Here is an 18196-nt window from a genome sequence, read left to right on the forward strand (position 1 = left end):
AGGATATCAGCTTGGACCACAGCCGTGAGGTGGGTGTCGGGATCCCATCCGGACCGTGTTAGAGGAGACAGATCACCCTGTGGGCAGCCATCTGTGGTCCCTCTCTGGAAGGTAGGCTTTCACGAAGGGCCAGGGATCATCTGGCCAGCACCTCTTGATGGCCACCAGCTGACAGCAGGATTTTCCAACTGACGATGGGGCACCAGACGGCCTCCAAGGGACGGGTTTCGTTCCCTCCAGGTCTCTGTGGATGACCTCGAAGGGGAGAGGGTCATCCCACAGCACCTTCGGAAGGGGTGCCGGGATGAGGCAGAGATTGTCCGGGCTCCCTGGTTGTCCCCCAGGCATGGCTGACCCGGCCTTGGCCCCTCAGCAACCACCCAAGGAAAGCACAGAAAATTTTTCTAAGTCCCCCTCACCCCCAAGTGCTTTCAGGAGGGGTACCAGGCCAAGACGGATTTTGTCCAGGATCCCTGGTTCTACTGTAGGCACAGCAGAATCCCCAAAAACAATCAGTGGCCCCTTAGGACTTCCGCTTGGCCTCCCAGGACGCCTGATGGCAGCCAAACTAGTAATATACAGAAACATATCGGCTGCGACCAAACTTCCAAGAAGAGTACCGGGACGCTCTTCAGACTTAGCAGAACAAGGTGAGCTGAAGTCCTATCACCAGGGCCGTCCAGCCCTCCCTTAGGGGAACAAGTGGAAAAACATTTAGACAGAGGGTCATGTAGTTATTTTACATGACCTCCTGCTCATTTATTACATGTCCCCTTGCCTGGTTTGAATTTACATGATCCTCTGCTTGTTTTTTATATGTCCACTTGCCTGGTTTGAATTTTCATGACCCCTTGCCCGCTTTTTGTACATAACCCAGCAGCAGAGCTAGTAATTGGCAGGAACATATTGACTCAGAACAGACTTCCATGAAGGCTATCCGGGCACCCTTCAGACTTACCAGGGCAGGATGAAGGCAAAGGTCTGCCACCAAGGCCCTCGATGACTCCCTTGGAGGAACCAGTGGAATGAGGGTGAGGGAGGGAAAATTTTAAGCTAGGAGATTTGCCCAGGCCTCTCAGTTTTTCCCTGGGTGAGGGCTGATTGGGGGACCCTGGGGGGGTCTTCAGTTCCCTGGGCCGGGCTGGGTTCAAGGCTCAGGTTGGGGCTAGCCTCAAGGTTAGGAGAACAGACCTGACAAGGGAAGGTCGGAGGTGCACGTGTCCTCATGAGGTGTTTTCAGCCTAAACAGTTAAACATGTTAGACGTCATACAAACAGGAAATGGCGAAGGTCCGAAAACCATGTATGGGGAATGAACTTTAAACAATTATAATAAAGGAGATAAAGAGAACAGCACGTGATTTTGAGGTTTTAACCAATCAGTGAAGCCTTATTCTGTGTAAGCAAGGATCCTGGACTGCACTAAGCAAAATTTGTGGTTTAACCAATCAGTGAAAACTTACGTTGTGTGAGCAAGGTGCCTTGAATGCAAGTCAGTTATGTAAGCCAAATGTATAAATAAGGGATGCACCTTTTGTTCAGTGAGTATGCCTTCTGCTAATCTGGTAGTTGCAGGGATCTCCATTGTTGTAAACAGAAAGAAGAACAGATGACAAGCTTCCTCCTGCCTGGTTCTTTGAGGTGATATTAACTAATAATTTAATTAACAACCAACGAAAGTGGATATCTAAACAATACTGGAAGACAGAGAATGCCACAAAGTTACAACAGAAATGGGCAGAACAATTTGATACACTTCCACCATGTACACAAACAGTTTACAGAATATGCGGAAAATTCAATGAAACTGGATCCATCTGTAATGCTCCAAAATGTGGTTGATCGATGAGTGTTAACAATCAGGAAAATGACTTCTTAGTGATTCTGACATTTACAGAATGCCCCAGAAAATAAAAAAGAGCTTCATTTGATTTGGGCATTTCCTGTAGATCTTTGAGTCGTCTAATGCGATGTTCATGTTTGAAAATGTATTGGCCAAGATTGATTCATGGGTTATTAGAGGATGATCCAGATCGCCATTTACAATTTTGCAAAGTGGTTATGAACGAAGAAGGACATGATCTGACAAAGCTCACTTTAAACTTTCATGTGCTGTAAATCACTACAACTGGTCTAATATTGCGCAGAAAATCCCCATGTAGCGATAGGAGAACAGCTGAATCAGCTGGGGGTTACAGTTTGCGTGGGTCTTTCATGTCAAGGAGTACCTGGACCTGTTTTTTCCATACAACTCTTACACATGGCCTGTATCTTAACATGTTGAGAGACACTGTTTCACCACAATTACAGAGACAGTATGATAATGAAGACTTCCTCTTTCAACATGATGGAGCTCCTCCACATTATGCTTTGAAAGTGCATACGTTTCTTGTGGAACAATTATCCAGCAGGTGGATAGGTCAACGAGGGCCAGTGGAATGGCCAGCACAATCACCAGACCTCACTCCAATGGACTTCTTCTTTTCGGGTGTTGTCAAAGATAATGTCTTTTCAAGATAACCACATACTGTGGATGATATGCTTTACTACATAAGAGAAGCATGTCAAGAAATTGATGACAGTACAACTCTGTGCTTACGTGTAGCAAGTAGACTACAAGAATGTGTAAACAAAGAATACCAACAATTTGAGCACTTTCGAGATTCTTTTGAGTTAACAAAGTTAATAAATCTATTGTATTAATAAAGCAGTTGGAATAATCATAAACCTGTACAGTATGTCTTTTTCCATATGAATAACTATAAACCTACTTTTGCCCATCCCTGTAAAGTTGATAAATCTATAGTGTTAATAATGCTATCAAAATAATTATAACCTGCATATCTTTTTTCATATGAATAACTGTAAACCTATTTTTGCCCACCCCTGCATATTTACAGCCTGAGTAAACTTGTCAAACCTATGAGAAAAAAACTCTCTAGTGCTTTAACCTGTGCCTGCTAGTTTAACTAAGTCAAGTTGACATCATTTGCACCAGCCCATTTAATTTAGAGGTTAGAGTGTGTGGACATAAGAACTGATCATAAGAACACACCATTTATTTGTGTGCTGATCTCTCTATATATAAAAGAAAATCCTGGAATGGAAAGCAAATGCAAGGCTACGATACGTGATAATCTCGAAAGACATTTTAAAGACCCGCGACACCAAGGAGACTTGCCACAGTGTGTCTTGCGGGGACCGTAAACATGAGACTTGGTGCCAAGAGATTGTCCCAGGGCCGTAGCAAAAAGGACAGTGGCTGTACAGGCTTTAAAATGATCGAAGGGCAATGCGACAACAGCTGCCCCTCCTTCTCAACGCGAGCAGCGTTATACATCCTGCAAGAAAGAATTCAGCCACGCCTGAGGCCAGAAATAAAAGACAGGTATTGCTTTTACAATGTCACGCGACATTTAAAATAAGTCAACAGACCTCTAAGCTAGCAGTTGTTGGATTGCTTTTGGCAGGCAAGCATCATGTGTTCCCAGCTCTTAAAACAACGACATGCGACAGGCAGAAGAGGCAACTAGCAAGCAGCAAAAAGATAGCAAATGATCCAAAGGCATATCCTTAGCGTATGTTCAGCTGCAAACCTTTCGCAACACGAGCAGTATTATACATCTGGGAAGAAAGAGATGTAACCAGGCATGTGGCCGAAAATAAAGGACAAGTATTGTTTTTACAAAAGTTTTTAAAGTAAAAGTGAAAATAATGCATATGTAACAATTCACAAGAAAATAACAATCTCTTTAAATTGTAGATTGCCTACCTAAGGTAAAGTCATCCCTGATGAATGGGGGCGTGGAAATGAGGGGTCCTATCATCGGATTAGCGCTATTTCAGATGTGGAATGGCAAAATGGGGGAGGCAGCTTGATGAATGAGGTCTCCAGGACTTAAAACAAATCCAAATCGTATTATGTGATATCATCTAATGTGAAATTCTACTCTGTACTTCTAGAATTTTTATTTTTATACTGTATTGAGGATTTATTTTGTTTTATGTATTGTACTGTACGGCTCAGAATTAAAAGGCAATGAGTAAAATGACAAAGTAGAACTTCATAAAGACGTTTACAAACGTTGGCGCTAAACACATGCAGAGCAGGTTAGAGACTATGAAACCAGAGAAAATAGGAAGGCTCAAAAAAAAAACAAAAAAAATGGTGCTATACACATGTGGAGAAAATTAAAGTATATGAAAGTAAGAAAATTAGAAAATATAAAAAAAGAAAGTAAAGATCGCAGTAGCGCAAACAAACAAACTGCCTCATTTAACTATGCACCAGTCTAACTTTGGTTTTGCACAATAATTTCTACACTATTGCACCTTAACACTTAATTCTACTTTATTCACATAATTTTACTTATTTATTATGTTCTACTATACTGTTATCTTTCAATCTATGACTTTTTGTTAATCTAACTGATATTCTTCTAACTTTACACAGTTTTTGATAAGCGGATCAGGATGCATTTCACTGCGTGTTGTCCTGTATAACTATGCATGTGACAAACAAAGAATCTTGAGAATTTCAAAAACGTAGTTTACCGCACATGTATTTATTGGTTACTTTGTTAGTGTATATATATTTATCTGTCTGCTTATTTAAAAAGCTACATTTACCCCAGGAGTCAAAAACGTTCTGTCTAGCCCTTGTACAAAAACCTAGACAAAAGCTGGGGTATCACCTTGGTAATCCCATGTACCTTTGGAACTATGAGAGGAAAACAGCACGACTTTACAGACAGGAGTCCAATGCAGAACTCTACTTACTTTTTTACTTTGTAAAAAAAAATTATTAACTGCTGATGATATAGATCGTTTTGTCTGTGCTGAAATTCCAAACAGAGAAACCTGTCCTGACCTCATTAAAAAGATTCAGCATATTGGGACTTGCAAGATTACAAATATTGTTTTTACAGAAGTTTCTGAAATAAAAGTAAAACTAAAGAAACAGCAACAATTCAAAGAAAAAAAAAATCTTAAAAGTGTGTATCTGGACAACCAAACACGGGGGTTGGCGAGCGAAGCAAGCAAGGAGGCAAAGCCCCCTAGTTAGTATAAATGAAAATATATTTAAATAAGTTATGTAAGTGAACAAAAAAATCCAAGTCAGTATTTAACAAAGTAAAAGTTCTTAAGCCTATTTTTTGCCTTTTTGCTTTATAACCAATAGCTCTTCACATATTTTAATGTAGCAAATCCAAAGACTTGATGCATGGCAATACATGCTGACACCTTAAGTAATGATAAAATGGTGCAATCATCAGTTTCATGCACGTGTTTTCATATACCACACTTACATGACTAGAAACAAGCGTAGGAACCATAAACAACATGGTGGGTTTATGCCCTAACATTTCAAAAATGGCATCTTAAGTATGTAAATACAAGTAAAAAATGAAATAAATAGAGTAACAAGTTAATAAATAACATCAAAAAATAATTGTAAACATTAGCACCCAGTCTTTACATATACAAAATAATGCCAAACTTCAAACTGTCTGATACAGGTGCCATTTCAATTGGTAATTGTGGGCTGAGAGTCTGATTGGCATTGTGGGTAGGATGGAGGTTTGTTGGGTTCACTTTCTCTGTTGTGTTTCAAATGTGGTGATCAATGTATTTTCAACAAATAACCCAAATAATGCAATAAACCAAATAATACAATTAATAACATAAGGAATATATGCAAATATATATTTGTATATGTTGATAGATAAATATGTATACAGATGAATGATGATAATAAACAGCCCAAAACATAAAAACATAAAAGTACAATAGCTTAGCTGAACTTTTTCTCTCCTATAGAACAAGGCACATAACTTATGAATTCTGGTCTTAAAATTAATGTAGTAAAGACAGATATGTTCTTTAGCTAGTTATTAAGATTCTGTTGCCTGCACTGAGACTTTCATTTGCTTACAGCTAACCTACACTGAGTTACCACCACAAAGAATGTGTGTGTGTGTGAGATGCTGCTCTCAACTTTCCTAATGGATTTAGAAAGAAAATTAATAACAGCCAAAGACTTATCCTTCACGAAGGTTATTACTTTTCAGTTACCAACACTGTAATACTTTATCTGGCTTTATCCCATTAAGGTGCAATTAACAGTTCTTGGAATAAAAGTAGATGTACTTAAGGCTCAGTGCAGGCTATGGTTTGTTTCTTCCAGGTCGACTTTATCCAACACATGTAAAGGAAGTTCATACTGTCTTTTGTTTTTTTGTTCAAGATGTCTTCCTTTTCTTCACCTTGATCACACAGCTTGGTCTCATTTACTAGCAAATTTACACTTGCTGGGCTTGGGATCAGTTAGCTTACACGCAAGGTGAATGCATGGATTTTATTTATGGTCTCACTTTTACTCATATACTTGCTTTCCTTAGCAAAGTTTGAACTAATGGCACCCCTCATCCAACTCCTTTACGGACGAAATTCTGTGTTTCCAGTCCATCACCAGATTACCCTTCAAAGTGAAAGGGATTGCTGAAGCCTTTCTTATGGCCAATGTTAGCAAAATGACATTGCTATATGGAGTAGAATTACAGCCAGGCTGAGAAGTGAGCTTAAAAGAGTGAGTTCAGATTTGGAGTATTTAAGGATGTTTGGGTTTCTAGGGCACACATATGCCCATACTTTTTCAATGACTTTTGGAGCAAAGTTTTGTCCATTAATATTGCCACTATTCGCGGTCACTTTGCACACACGTTGTTTGGGCATGTGCAGTTGACATCAGTGATATTTTCAAAACAAAAACGAGAACTAGGAACTAAAAATATTGTTTTTCATTTAACAATAACTAGAACTGAAATTAAGGCCAGCAGAGAAACTAAAACTAAATAAAAATAAAAATTGGTGATATGTGAATGAACTAAAATGAGAACAAAAATTGAGTAAAAACAAAAAAAAACCAGCAATAGCATTTTCATTCAATCAGGTTCAGTGGTGCACAGGGGTTGTTTGTAGGTCACCCTGTATCTTCTGTTACGTTGCACGGTTTACTATGCAGTGATCTTGTAACTTGGGCTTACTATAGTCATGTGGCGCAACTTCTGTAAAGGACCATAGAAAGCAACAAAGTAATGTGTGGAAATACTTTAATTATGGCGCAGATGATAATGAAAGCAAATGTAGTGTGTGAGAAGAAGAAGAGAGACTCTGAGTTTTAGTACAGGACCAGCTGGATTAGTACTTAGTGGAAGTCCAGCACTTCTCTGGCACCATGACTGCACTTCATACAGGGACATACAGTCTCATCTGTGATCATGAAAAGTAAAACAAATAATAATGATAACATAAAATAAATTTGTCCACTGGTCTGTGCTATAAATTTGTTTTCTGTATGATTCCAATAATTATGATCATTTATATAGTCAAAATCGCTGGATTTGCACATTTCCTGATCAAATATAGGGGAGAAATGTGAGGTGTGGCAGCAATGAGATGAACCAAGCCTCAGACTGCACTCTACCCCACACACTGGGTTGATGCATAAAATTGGAGTGTGTCTATTGCTGTCTCACTATATGTTGCCAATATAATATTTGCAGACACGTTTATTATACACCCTGACTTTCCACAGTCTGGCTAGTAACTTTAATAAATGTGCCATATTTAGTCTTGCTGATCAGATATAAAACTGCAGTGAAAAGGCACAATGTGAGGTAGACGGTACCATGTCGCACTGAATCAGGTGGATGTGTACCACCCAACAGGTGCTCGTTGCTGCTGTTCTTCTAGGCGGAGGTGCCAATAAGTTTGCAATATCAGCAAAACAAGTGCAATCCATTTATTGTTATTTTTTGTTCTGACAGACTGCCAAGATGGAATAACTGCCCATATTTAAAAACTAAAGTTTGACCTTAAATAAAATATTCTTTTATTTTTCTTGTCATCCTTTTGGTGAACAGTCTGAATTAAAATTGATTAAAGCATCAGAATTAAAAGCTTTTAAAAACAAGTAAATATTTCAATTAAGGTCAAAATTGAAATCTGTTTTTTGTACACTACTCTATTCTTTCATTTGTATTGTATGAATATAAATTGTGAAATTGCAATGGCAAATTTAGAACACATGGAGGGTGCAGAGCAAATGCGCTCTCTCTCGCCACTATAAATGTAACATTCTTTCTTAGCCAAATATGCACCTTACCTATGTATGTGTGTAAAAAATGCTGATGAAATATGAAACATAACCAGTAGTCAACGTGCATGCTGCCAACTGAATAGTGAATAAGCTACTCTTTACTCTTATTTGTAAATCTGACTCTGAAGGAGTCAGTGCCTCACCAGCCATGAACCTCACAGCATGTACTGGCAGCAGAAATTGTCAAGGTACAATCTGCTGGTGCAGTGGCTGAGGACCTTGTCTGTGCACCTGCATTACAGGCGTTCGTCAAGCGAATAGTTTCACTGTGTGGCTATCTGCGCAATGAATGTCGTTGCAACATGAACAAATCTCTCGAAATGCATGCTTGTTTAAAGCTTAACAGCATTGTGCTTGCACAGACTGGTTTCTCAGGTAGAAACATTTGATCTTGCTTACTGTACTCATTAGGCCACTTAATCTGTTTGATCATTAATAGTCCAGCTATATTTAACGGCATTATGAACTGTGAGTGTATTTTGTTGAACTGAAACATAACTGCCATTGAAATATGTGTAGGCCAGCATTTGTGGTCTTGCAACAGAAAAAGAAAGTAAAATTGTAGTAATATTATGTAAACAACTAGCCAGAACTAAATAAAATAAAAACTAAAATTTTAAATAAAAATAAAAATTGTTGACTCCACTAAAACCTAGAACGAAATAAAAGTAAAAATTTATTTTATAAAATAAAATAAAAACTAATACTACAATTAATTCCAGAAATGAAATATCACTGGTTGACATGAGTGTATTCTTGAAGTTCATGACCCTGATTTTACAATGATGGCATAAACAATCTTCCTGGGCAATCTTTCTCTATCCAAACAGAAGATAAAACTGTTTTTGAATCATGTTTCAAAAAAATCTTCAAATTTGTTTGTGTACTGACCTTTACTAGTGCTTTTTAACTCTGAGTTATCCCTTCGTTTTGGCTTGTAATACTGGCTTTCTTTGATTTTTTCTGTTTTGATCCCTTGTCTGTTTTTATAGATACATTTCCTGGTCAGTCTCAGATACCTTCTGCTTTGCAGGTTTAACATTTTTAACTTTTCTGAGTCATAGACACCCTGTCATAAGCCAAGTGTTATTTGTTTTACACCTGCTCTGCCATGGAACAGAACACCCCCATTAGTGCCAATAACAGAGAACACCTTCAGTTTACTTGCACTTTCCCAACTTTATCCCCACAACTCTCTTAATATCTTTGCTAACCATCAAGACATACATGTTATTGGTAACTCTGTCGTCTGAAACCTGAACTTTCCAGGATTCTCAAGGACTGCAAATCTTTGCCCAGCTATATGGCCAGATTCTACCATGAGTGAAATAGTGTTCACCATTTGGAATGAGGACGTGCTGTCTGTCTCACCAATTTCATCTTGACAGTGAATAAATATACACATCAGTTAATAATTTTTCTGGTTGTCATACCACAACATTTGATTTCCAATGTGTCTAGTGTCTGGGTGCTGAATGTATTAACACACCTTTGTTTCCTCATTCCAGAACTGATGCTAAAAATATATTTTTTTGTGCTTTTCTCTCCTAAAATAATCCATCAAGTATATGAAAAGTTTTCTTTCTTTCTTTCTTTCTTTCTTTCTTTCTTTCTTTCTTTCTTTCTTTCTTTCTTTAGGACTTTACATTCATATCAGTGATATGCTCATTTTAACAGTGAAATATCCATTGATGGGTTCATATTTATGATAATTTGAGTAATAATTTCAACATGCCCACCATTTACTATTGGTTGGGATTCATCAATCAACACAGGTGGTTATGATCAAATCCTCGCTTCACAGTACACATAAATCCTGTGTATTAATTGTTTAGGAGCATCTTTATGTCTACATATAATCATGAATTAGCAAACTTTTCATAAAAGTGACTTTGTACATGCAAGTAAAGGATGTTAAAGATGACTTGGAAATACTGCAGATTTGTTTTTTTCTGCAGCCTAACTTTTTTTTCTTACTTTGTGTTTTTTTTTCTCTCCTCCTGGCCATCTGACTTTACCTTTTTTCATTGTTACTTAATTTTTTAATATTACTGCCTAATCTTAATTGTTCTTCTTTTCTTGTAACTTTCTCTTTGTCACCTTGTAAAGCTCTTTGAACTACACTGTTGTAGGAAAATGTGCTATGTAAATTAATGTTGTTGTGCCGATCGCATTTGTGGGAGATAAATAAGCCATAATAACGAATAACAGAATAGGAGGTCTTTATTAACATGGAATCAAAACCTCTTCAGTTTAATCAACAACAACAACAGCAACATTTATTTATATAGCACATTTTCATACAACGGTGGGTTGGCACCCTGCCCGGGATTGGTTCCCTGCCTTGTGCCCTGTGTTGGCTGGGATTGGCTCCAGCAGACCCCCGTGACCCTGTGTTCGGATTCAGCGGGTTGGAAAATGGATGGATGGATGGATTTTCATACAAATAATGTAGCTCAAAGTGTTTTACGTGATGAAGAAAGAGAAAAAAAGACAAAATAAGCATTAAACTAAGAGAATAATAATTAACCTAGAATAAAAGTAAGGTCCGATGGCCAGGGAGGACAGAAAAAACAAAAAACTCCAGAATCACACCACTGTTCTGTGCTCCTGTCACCAGTTTACCATTATCCAACCTGTTTTAGTAAACATGGCTGTAGGCCATTTCCCAGTATGTGAAAAACAAAAATAGGATACACATGTCAGTTCTTGCTGATTCTACAATTAACAATGAATCAGATGTTTGCAAGGTTAAATCCTCTTTTAATTATGTAATATAACACATAATAACAACATATACTGGTAGCAGTACTTGAGACAATGGGTAAAATTACAATACACAACAGTTTAACTGGAAGGCACAGATTCAAGCACTAGAGAAAAGTTTTCCCTTACATGCTAAAGACATTTCATCAGGCCTTATAATACATATAAATATTTACAACCTTTTTTATAAAACAGATCAGTGGATATATGTCTTAATCACATTGTTCTAAAGTGGATAGATAACCATTATAATTTCCAGTTATTTCTGAATATTTCTGGAGTATTATGAGATGTTGCAATAACTTATGTCAGATGTGTACCTAAAGGAAAGGCTTTAACACATGAAAAAATGAAAAGTGTATTTAGGGTAAAACTTCTGGTTTCTGATTTGAGCAACCGATTGACTTTGATTTTTGTTTTCTCCAATCATTAAAATTTGTCAATTGATTGACCACTGGTAGTATTAAGGCTTTGGTTGCTGATGTGTGTTTGTGTGTATTCAGCTGCTGCCACAAAAATAAATAAATAAATAAATAAAATTTAAACGATTAAAAAAATCCAATAATAGACACTTTTTATTAGAGCTGATCTCACTGGTAGCAGCTAACAGAAGAAAATGTTTTGAGAATAACTGAGAAAAAAGAGAAAGAATTTCAAGCATAAAAAAGAATTCTTTAAACAGTACAGTTGGTCATAATACTTTTTTCTTTAATTTAAAAAGACTAAAATGAATAAGCATTAAGAAGTAAAGCATGGATGAAACTATTGTCAACTTCCCGAATAACACAAAGTCCCCCTTTTCTTGTCTCTAGTCTCCCACTTGTCTCTCTTGACCTTGGCCTCTTCTTTATTTGTTGGCCAGAAACAGTGTGTCCTTTGTTTAGGGGTAACTGAGCACAACTTTTTAAGTACATGTTATTCCTACATTGCTCAGATTTTTGAAGTCTTGATGAGGAAGTTCTCAGGGGACTACTGCCGTCAAATGTGTTGGGGGGTAAGAATTAGCGTGCATCTGCAAGAGAGCATTATGGCCTTTTACCTGGGACGGTGGGTTGCTCAATAAGCTCAATCAGTCCCTTTGTGTTCAGGGTCAGACATCCCTGGAATCTTCCAATTTGTCCAACATCTACCATCCTATGGGAGCACGGAAGAATTTCTCCTTTCCATCAACATCTTCAGTACATGCACAGAACAGACTACCCCCCTGGCGCTGTCTTTCTTCATGCACTGGCATGTCAAGTGTTATTACCACTGAGATGATGTGTTTATACCTTTTTTAGAAACATATTGGTCCCTGTCCAAATCCTGTGCCACCATTTCCTCAATGACATAATTTTGTTGTATTGTCACCTTTTAGTAACATTTTATATAGAGTGCCTTTTGTTATTAAATATTCAGACAAATCACATCAAAATGCTGAATTAATTTTGTTGATTTTTATTCTTTTGGGGATTGTTTTTGGGGTATATTTTATTCTATATTTTAGTCTTATTTGTTTAACTGAGTTGTGCTTTATTATAATATATATTTTCAAATAAAAAAAAAATCACAAGAAATTTTTGAATTGTCTCACTCCATAGAAAAATCCCTTTTTACTTAAATTTGAGACTGAACTATTTGTTGAGTGGTGTAATTACCTAGAAAAAATGAAATGCAGAGAACACAAGGACAGTAACAGATTTAAAAGTATCTGATAATTTAATATAGATGTTTCCAAAGAAGATGATAGAAAGAGAAGATTAATTGGTGTGTACCTTTATATGACATGAAAAAAGCAAAAACTTTAATTGAAAATCTTGATTTATAAGTGAGCCAGCAGATAGGATCACTTGAAAACTATGCATGATGGTGTGCAGGTCAGTTTATTATGCCAGCTGTCATGTCTTTATTAATGAAACTGACACAAACATGTATTCACAGGTGCTTGCCTCTTAAACAGTGCTTTGTGACTTACTTTGAAAAAAGACAGGCTCCTAGATATTCTTAAACATAAGATAAACATATGTGGTTTAAAATGGAAATTCAAGTCCTTAGTGGTTTTTTTTCATTTGGACTGAATTTGAAATAATTTTGTCAGTCAGTCAGTCATTCTCTAACCCGCTAAATCAGAACATAGGGTCATGGGGATCTGCTGGAGCCAATCCCAGTCAACACAGGATGCAAGGCAGGAACCCATCCCAGGCAGGGTGAGGAACTTTGTGACTTATTTATTTAAAAATCTATTAAAAACTGAACAACTTAGCAATTCCTCCCAATACATTCCAAGAACAAATCAAAAGGTCACATAAAACATTACAAAAAAACTTTCCCACATGGCAAGTTGTACATAAACCTCTGCCTGTGTTTTTTAAAGATGTTTAATGCCCAAATATCGAAGTTGTACTTAATATAAAAAACAAAAAATGGACAAATAAAAACTATATTTTAAAATTCAACCAGAAAATAAGTTAATCATTGATGATGATGACTTGAAAATTTTTAATGTCACCATCATTTTTAAAGATTTTCTGAACCAAGGATAGAACAAACCATAAATTATGGGATCTATACAGCAATTGATTGCTACTAAAAAAATCAGAACTGTTTGTACAGATAACATGCTTACGATGCTAATGCTGAAAAACAAGCTAACTAAAAAGAACACAAAAAAAGGCGAGCAGAGGATAATGAAGGTTATGACTACTATTCCAAGTGTCCTTGCAGCTTTTCTTTCAGATGATTTAGACAATTTACTTTTTCTTTCAATTGGAAATTGTGATTCTTTCATCACAAAGTTGATAGCCTTTGCATGTCTTCTTGCTGCTATAAATATCTTTGTATATAAACATATTATTACCAACATGGGCAGTAAATATGTAAGTAAGTTATGTATTATCCACCAGTTTGCATAATGCAAGAAAAAACATCCACCTACACACATGTCTGTTACAAGTAGTCCTCCACTTTTAAAAATAAACATATAAGTATATAAAGATGCAAATAACCACATAAATGCTATACACATACCTGTCCTTAAGTTGGTAACATTTCTGTTGTAAAAAAATGGATCACACACAGCAAAGTAGCGATCCACTGATATGCTTACAAAATGTAAAGAAGAAACAAACGGCAGTAAATAGCTGGAAGCTATATAATAAGGACAAAATCCAGCTCCAAAATACCAGCAGTTGTTCATTGTTAAAGTAAACTCACCAGGCATAACAATAAAACCATTTAGAAAGTCTGCCACCGCAAGTGAAAGAACTAAGAAATTAGTAGGAGTGTGAAGTTGTTTGAAATGAGAGACAGTGATGATCACAAACAAGTTTCCAAATACTGTAATTAAAATCAGAGTAGCAGAGAAAATGTACATGAATATTATTATTCCAGTTTTCCTTAGTATTTTAATGCACGATGCATTATTGTCAGGATAGCAGTAATTTATTTCGAAGTCCATGTTTTGTTTTTTTTTGAAGTCTCCTCCTTAGAACATAATGAGTTGGGCTTCTATGTTTTATTTATTCAGCTGACATTCTGAAGAGCATTAACAAACAGTTACAGTATATGTCTACGGGGTCTCAAAAGACACACATACTGCACACTTCTCCTTTTCTAATTAGCACTTGCACTCAGAATCCCATGAGTGATAGAATTGTTATAGTTTTTTTTTTACATATTTTAATTACTCACACTCTATTTATATTTATACAGTATTTGCATGAGTTTTTATATTTACTGTATATATATACAAACACAAAGGGTGACAAAGCCAAACACACACGTAGTGCAAAAAATGACAATGAACACCATGATAAGTTGGGGTTACCACCCTGGTAAATAACATTTAATCAACAGCATCAATCATAAAACAAAGTCTTGATTAATTCTGATAACTTTTGAGTAAAGGCTCCACCTCCATACAGGTTCAAAGTGACCACATATTCCCTGTGGCTGTGTCAGTTATATAGAAGGACCACGGAAGGGGCAGTGTTTCTTAGACTAGAGAGGAATCAAGATCAAATGTCTTCTGACTGATGTCCATCAGTACTTTCAATGGAAGAGGAAAATGTGTTAACAATAGTGCACCTTCTCTAGGATTATTGGAATGCTTTTGAAAGCCCTGAACGTGAAAATGTTAGGTAATGAAGATGTTAGGTAATACTAAAATGGGTGCTGACACTGGAGCCTTCTTTACGTTAAGAAATGCTGTATCGGTTTGGGGTGTCCACACCACAGTGTTTAGGGCTCACTTCTGACTGAGCTCTGTTAAAGGTGCAGCCCTGTCAGAGAACTGAGGCATGAAGCATTGACAATCAGATCAGATCAATATCTTTTTCTTTTGACTATGAGCTTTGGATTTACTTGAAAGAACGTCCTTCACTTCCTGGTCAAAATTTCTCCTTTCAGCCCTTGTGGTTTGACAAGTTTCATCAGGCCTTAAAATATACATATACTGTATATACAGATTTCAAACCTTTTTAAAAAAAGGGGAGCTAGATGTTTATGTTTTAGCTACACTGTTCTAAAGTTGGTGGATAACGGTTATGATCTCCATGTGTTTTTGAATACTTCTGAAGTGTGACAAGGTGTTGCACATCTGCAGATCCAACCAAATCATAGATCCCATATATTAGAAAAAAAATAATGAAAGTTCCAAAAACCAAAACTTGAACCTGCTGTGCACTCAGAACTTTGCTCATTCCACGCTAGTGAAGTGATGTGTAGGTATTCCCAGCTGTAGCCATCCCGCCTTGTATCTCATTAATTTGCTACTTGTGTTGTGTGTATCCTTTGCTTCTGTGGAAATGGCTCCTGAAAAGCAATTAAGTGATCAAAGCAATCCTTCCAAGACTAGGAGGGAGCGTAAAGTGCTGTCTCTTGATGAGAAAATAAAATCTTAGACCTTTTGAAAAGTGACATGTCGCTTGCCATAGACCATAAAGTCAGTAAGAATGAATGGAGCATTTGCACAATAAGGCAGAATAAAGCTGAAATTTGTGAAAGTGAAAGTGTTGCCCCTACAATGGCAAAAATGGTCTCTCTAGTGCATGATAAAGCTCTTGCAAAGACTGAAAACACATTGTGTGGATAGAAGACATATCACAGAAAGCATTTTTGATAATAAAAATTGTATGTGAAAAGCTTTTAGCCTCTATGAGCGCTACTGTGAAAGGATTAACGAGAGTGAGAGGAAAGATTTAAAGCCTAGTAAGGGAATGGCTAGTAAGCTATTTAATACAGTGGCGCTGAGGGGCAAAGCGTGAAAAAAACACACACAATAAACATTAACAAAAAACACATACAACAAATTAATAAAAAACACATACAACAAATTAACAAAAACACACACAACAAATTAATAAAAAAAACATATAAAACAAATTAATAAAAAACACATAAAACAAATTAACATGAAACACAAATTACAAATTAACATGAAACATCCATCCATTTTCCAACCCGCTGAATCCGAACACAGGGTCACGGGGGTCTGCCGGAACCAATCCCAGCCAACACAGGGCACAAGGCAGGAAACAATCCTGGGCAGGGTGCCAACCCACCGCAGGAAACACACAAACACACCCACACACCAAGGCCAATTTTTAGAATTGCCAATCCACCTAACCTGCATGTCTTTGGACTGTGGGAGGAAACCGGAGCGCCCGGAGGAAACCCATGCAGACACGGGGAGAACATGCAAACTCCACGCAGGGAGGACCCGGGAAGCAAACCCGGGTCCCCAGGTCACCCAACTGCGAGGCAGCAGCGCTACCCACTGCGCCACCGTGCCGCCAACATGAAACACATAGCACAAATTAACAAAAACACATAAAACAAATTAACAAAAACACACACAAATTAATAAAAAAACACATAAAACAAATTAACATGAAGCACATAGAACAAATTAACATGAAACACATAGAACAAATGAAAAAAAACACACACAACAAATTAATAAAAAACATAAAACAATTTAACATGAAACATATAGAACAAATTAGAAAGAAAACGGAAGTGGACTCTCAAAATGGAAATGAAATTTTAAGGGAATGAAGAGAAAAGGGGAAGGGAGCTAGAACTTTACACACCCATTCAATCCATTTTGTTATTTCACTATTTTACACTACTGTACTGTGTTATGTAATATGTTTTGTCCGTTTTGTTGCGTTTCCATAGTTCAGCGGGCATTATTTTGCCAGAGCTGTGGAAAATCTGTAATTTTTCTGCTGCAAGAATTAAAAGACGCTGTTGGGTCTTCAGTGGAAAAATCAGAAACAACCCACAGAGGCAAGTATCAAACCAGGGAGTGTCGTTTGCATAAACGTTATCGCGGTTTCTTAACACTAGAATTACCAGAGCCTACGAAAAAACTCGTAAATCCGTCCCACCTTAAATCGCGTCTTAAAGCCGTTTGCACATCTCCGCCAGAGTCTTTTGTCATCTAAATGTGCTGATAAACAAAAGCTACTAGCAGCCAGCTATTCCATCCCCCCACCGACTTACAATGAACTCCTAGCTCATGCCTTGCCTTGATTTGATTATTTGGGATTGAAGTGGAGTTTTACACTAGAAATAATTCGAGCGTTATTTGGAATACACGCATTTCATGTGTGTTCCGTTTCTACAGTATAGTAGTCTGTGCAAACACATTTTTAAAACAGAAATGTTTTTCATATTCTAATAGTAAATGACAAAATGTAGGCATAAACTATATAACGTATGAAGCCTGAAGTCCATATATCAAAGAAACACTTTCACAAAAGGTACAAATAAGAGAACACGTGCGCTTTTCTTCAAAAATATAACTGCACAAAAAAAAAAGCCACGTTAGCATGCCACATTGACACTCTTACTATAACCGCCACGGTGGCGTAATGGTATCAGCTCCTGACTGGGGATCAGAGGGTGGCGAGTTTGATCCCGCACGGCTCCACTTCGAGAAATGAACTGCTCTTATTCTTACAATTTTAGAATAACAACATAAATTTCATTTCAGTCTGTAACAGCCGGTGTAACTTACTGTATGATACTGGTAAAGGTTAGCTTTTTTTTTTTTTTTTAATTAACTTTTCATTCTCGCAGTCGATGCATACTAACGCCCCCCCCCCCCCCCAAAAGGGTTCTGACACATAAACGCTGGCGAAGCTGCCTTCCTTCGTATCTCACCGTCACTTGATTTTCTTTTTATTCAGTGTTATTGAGTGTTCCTGCCAGTCCCCACATGTTGCTGTATGCTGTTTCTTTTGTACTCCAGGACATGCAGAGGAGAGAATGATTTCACATTATT

The 18196-nt window shown here is 37.2% G+C and overlaps 1 protein-coding gene across 1 annotated transcript in view; it reads left to right on the forward strand.

Annotated features, from left to right (window-relative positions):
* The first annotated feature begins 304 nt into the window (after positions 1–304).
* Positions 305–18196, forward strand: part of LOC114647572 (uncharacterized) — a 29385-nt gene continuing 11493 nt past the window's right edge. The window contains exon 1 of the mRNA XM_051924761.1: positions 305–650. Within this exon, the coding sequence (XP_051780721.1) occupies positions 305–650 (346 nt within the window). The remainder of the gene's footprint in view (positions 651–18196) is intronic.

This window comes from Erpetoichthys calabaricus, chromosome 3 (genome assembly GCF_900747795.2).
Source record: "Erpetoichthys calabaricus chromosome 3, fErpCal1.3, whole genome shotgun sequence".
In the NCBI taxonomy this organism is placed as follows: Eukaryota; Metazoa; Chordata; class Cladistia; order Polypteriformes; family Polypteridae; genus Erpetoichthys; species Erpetoichthys calabaricus.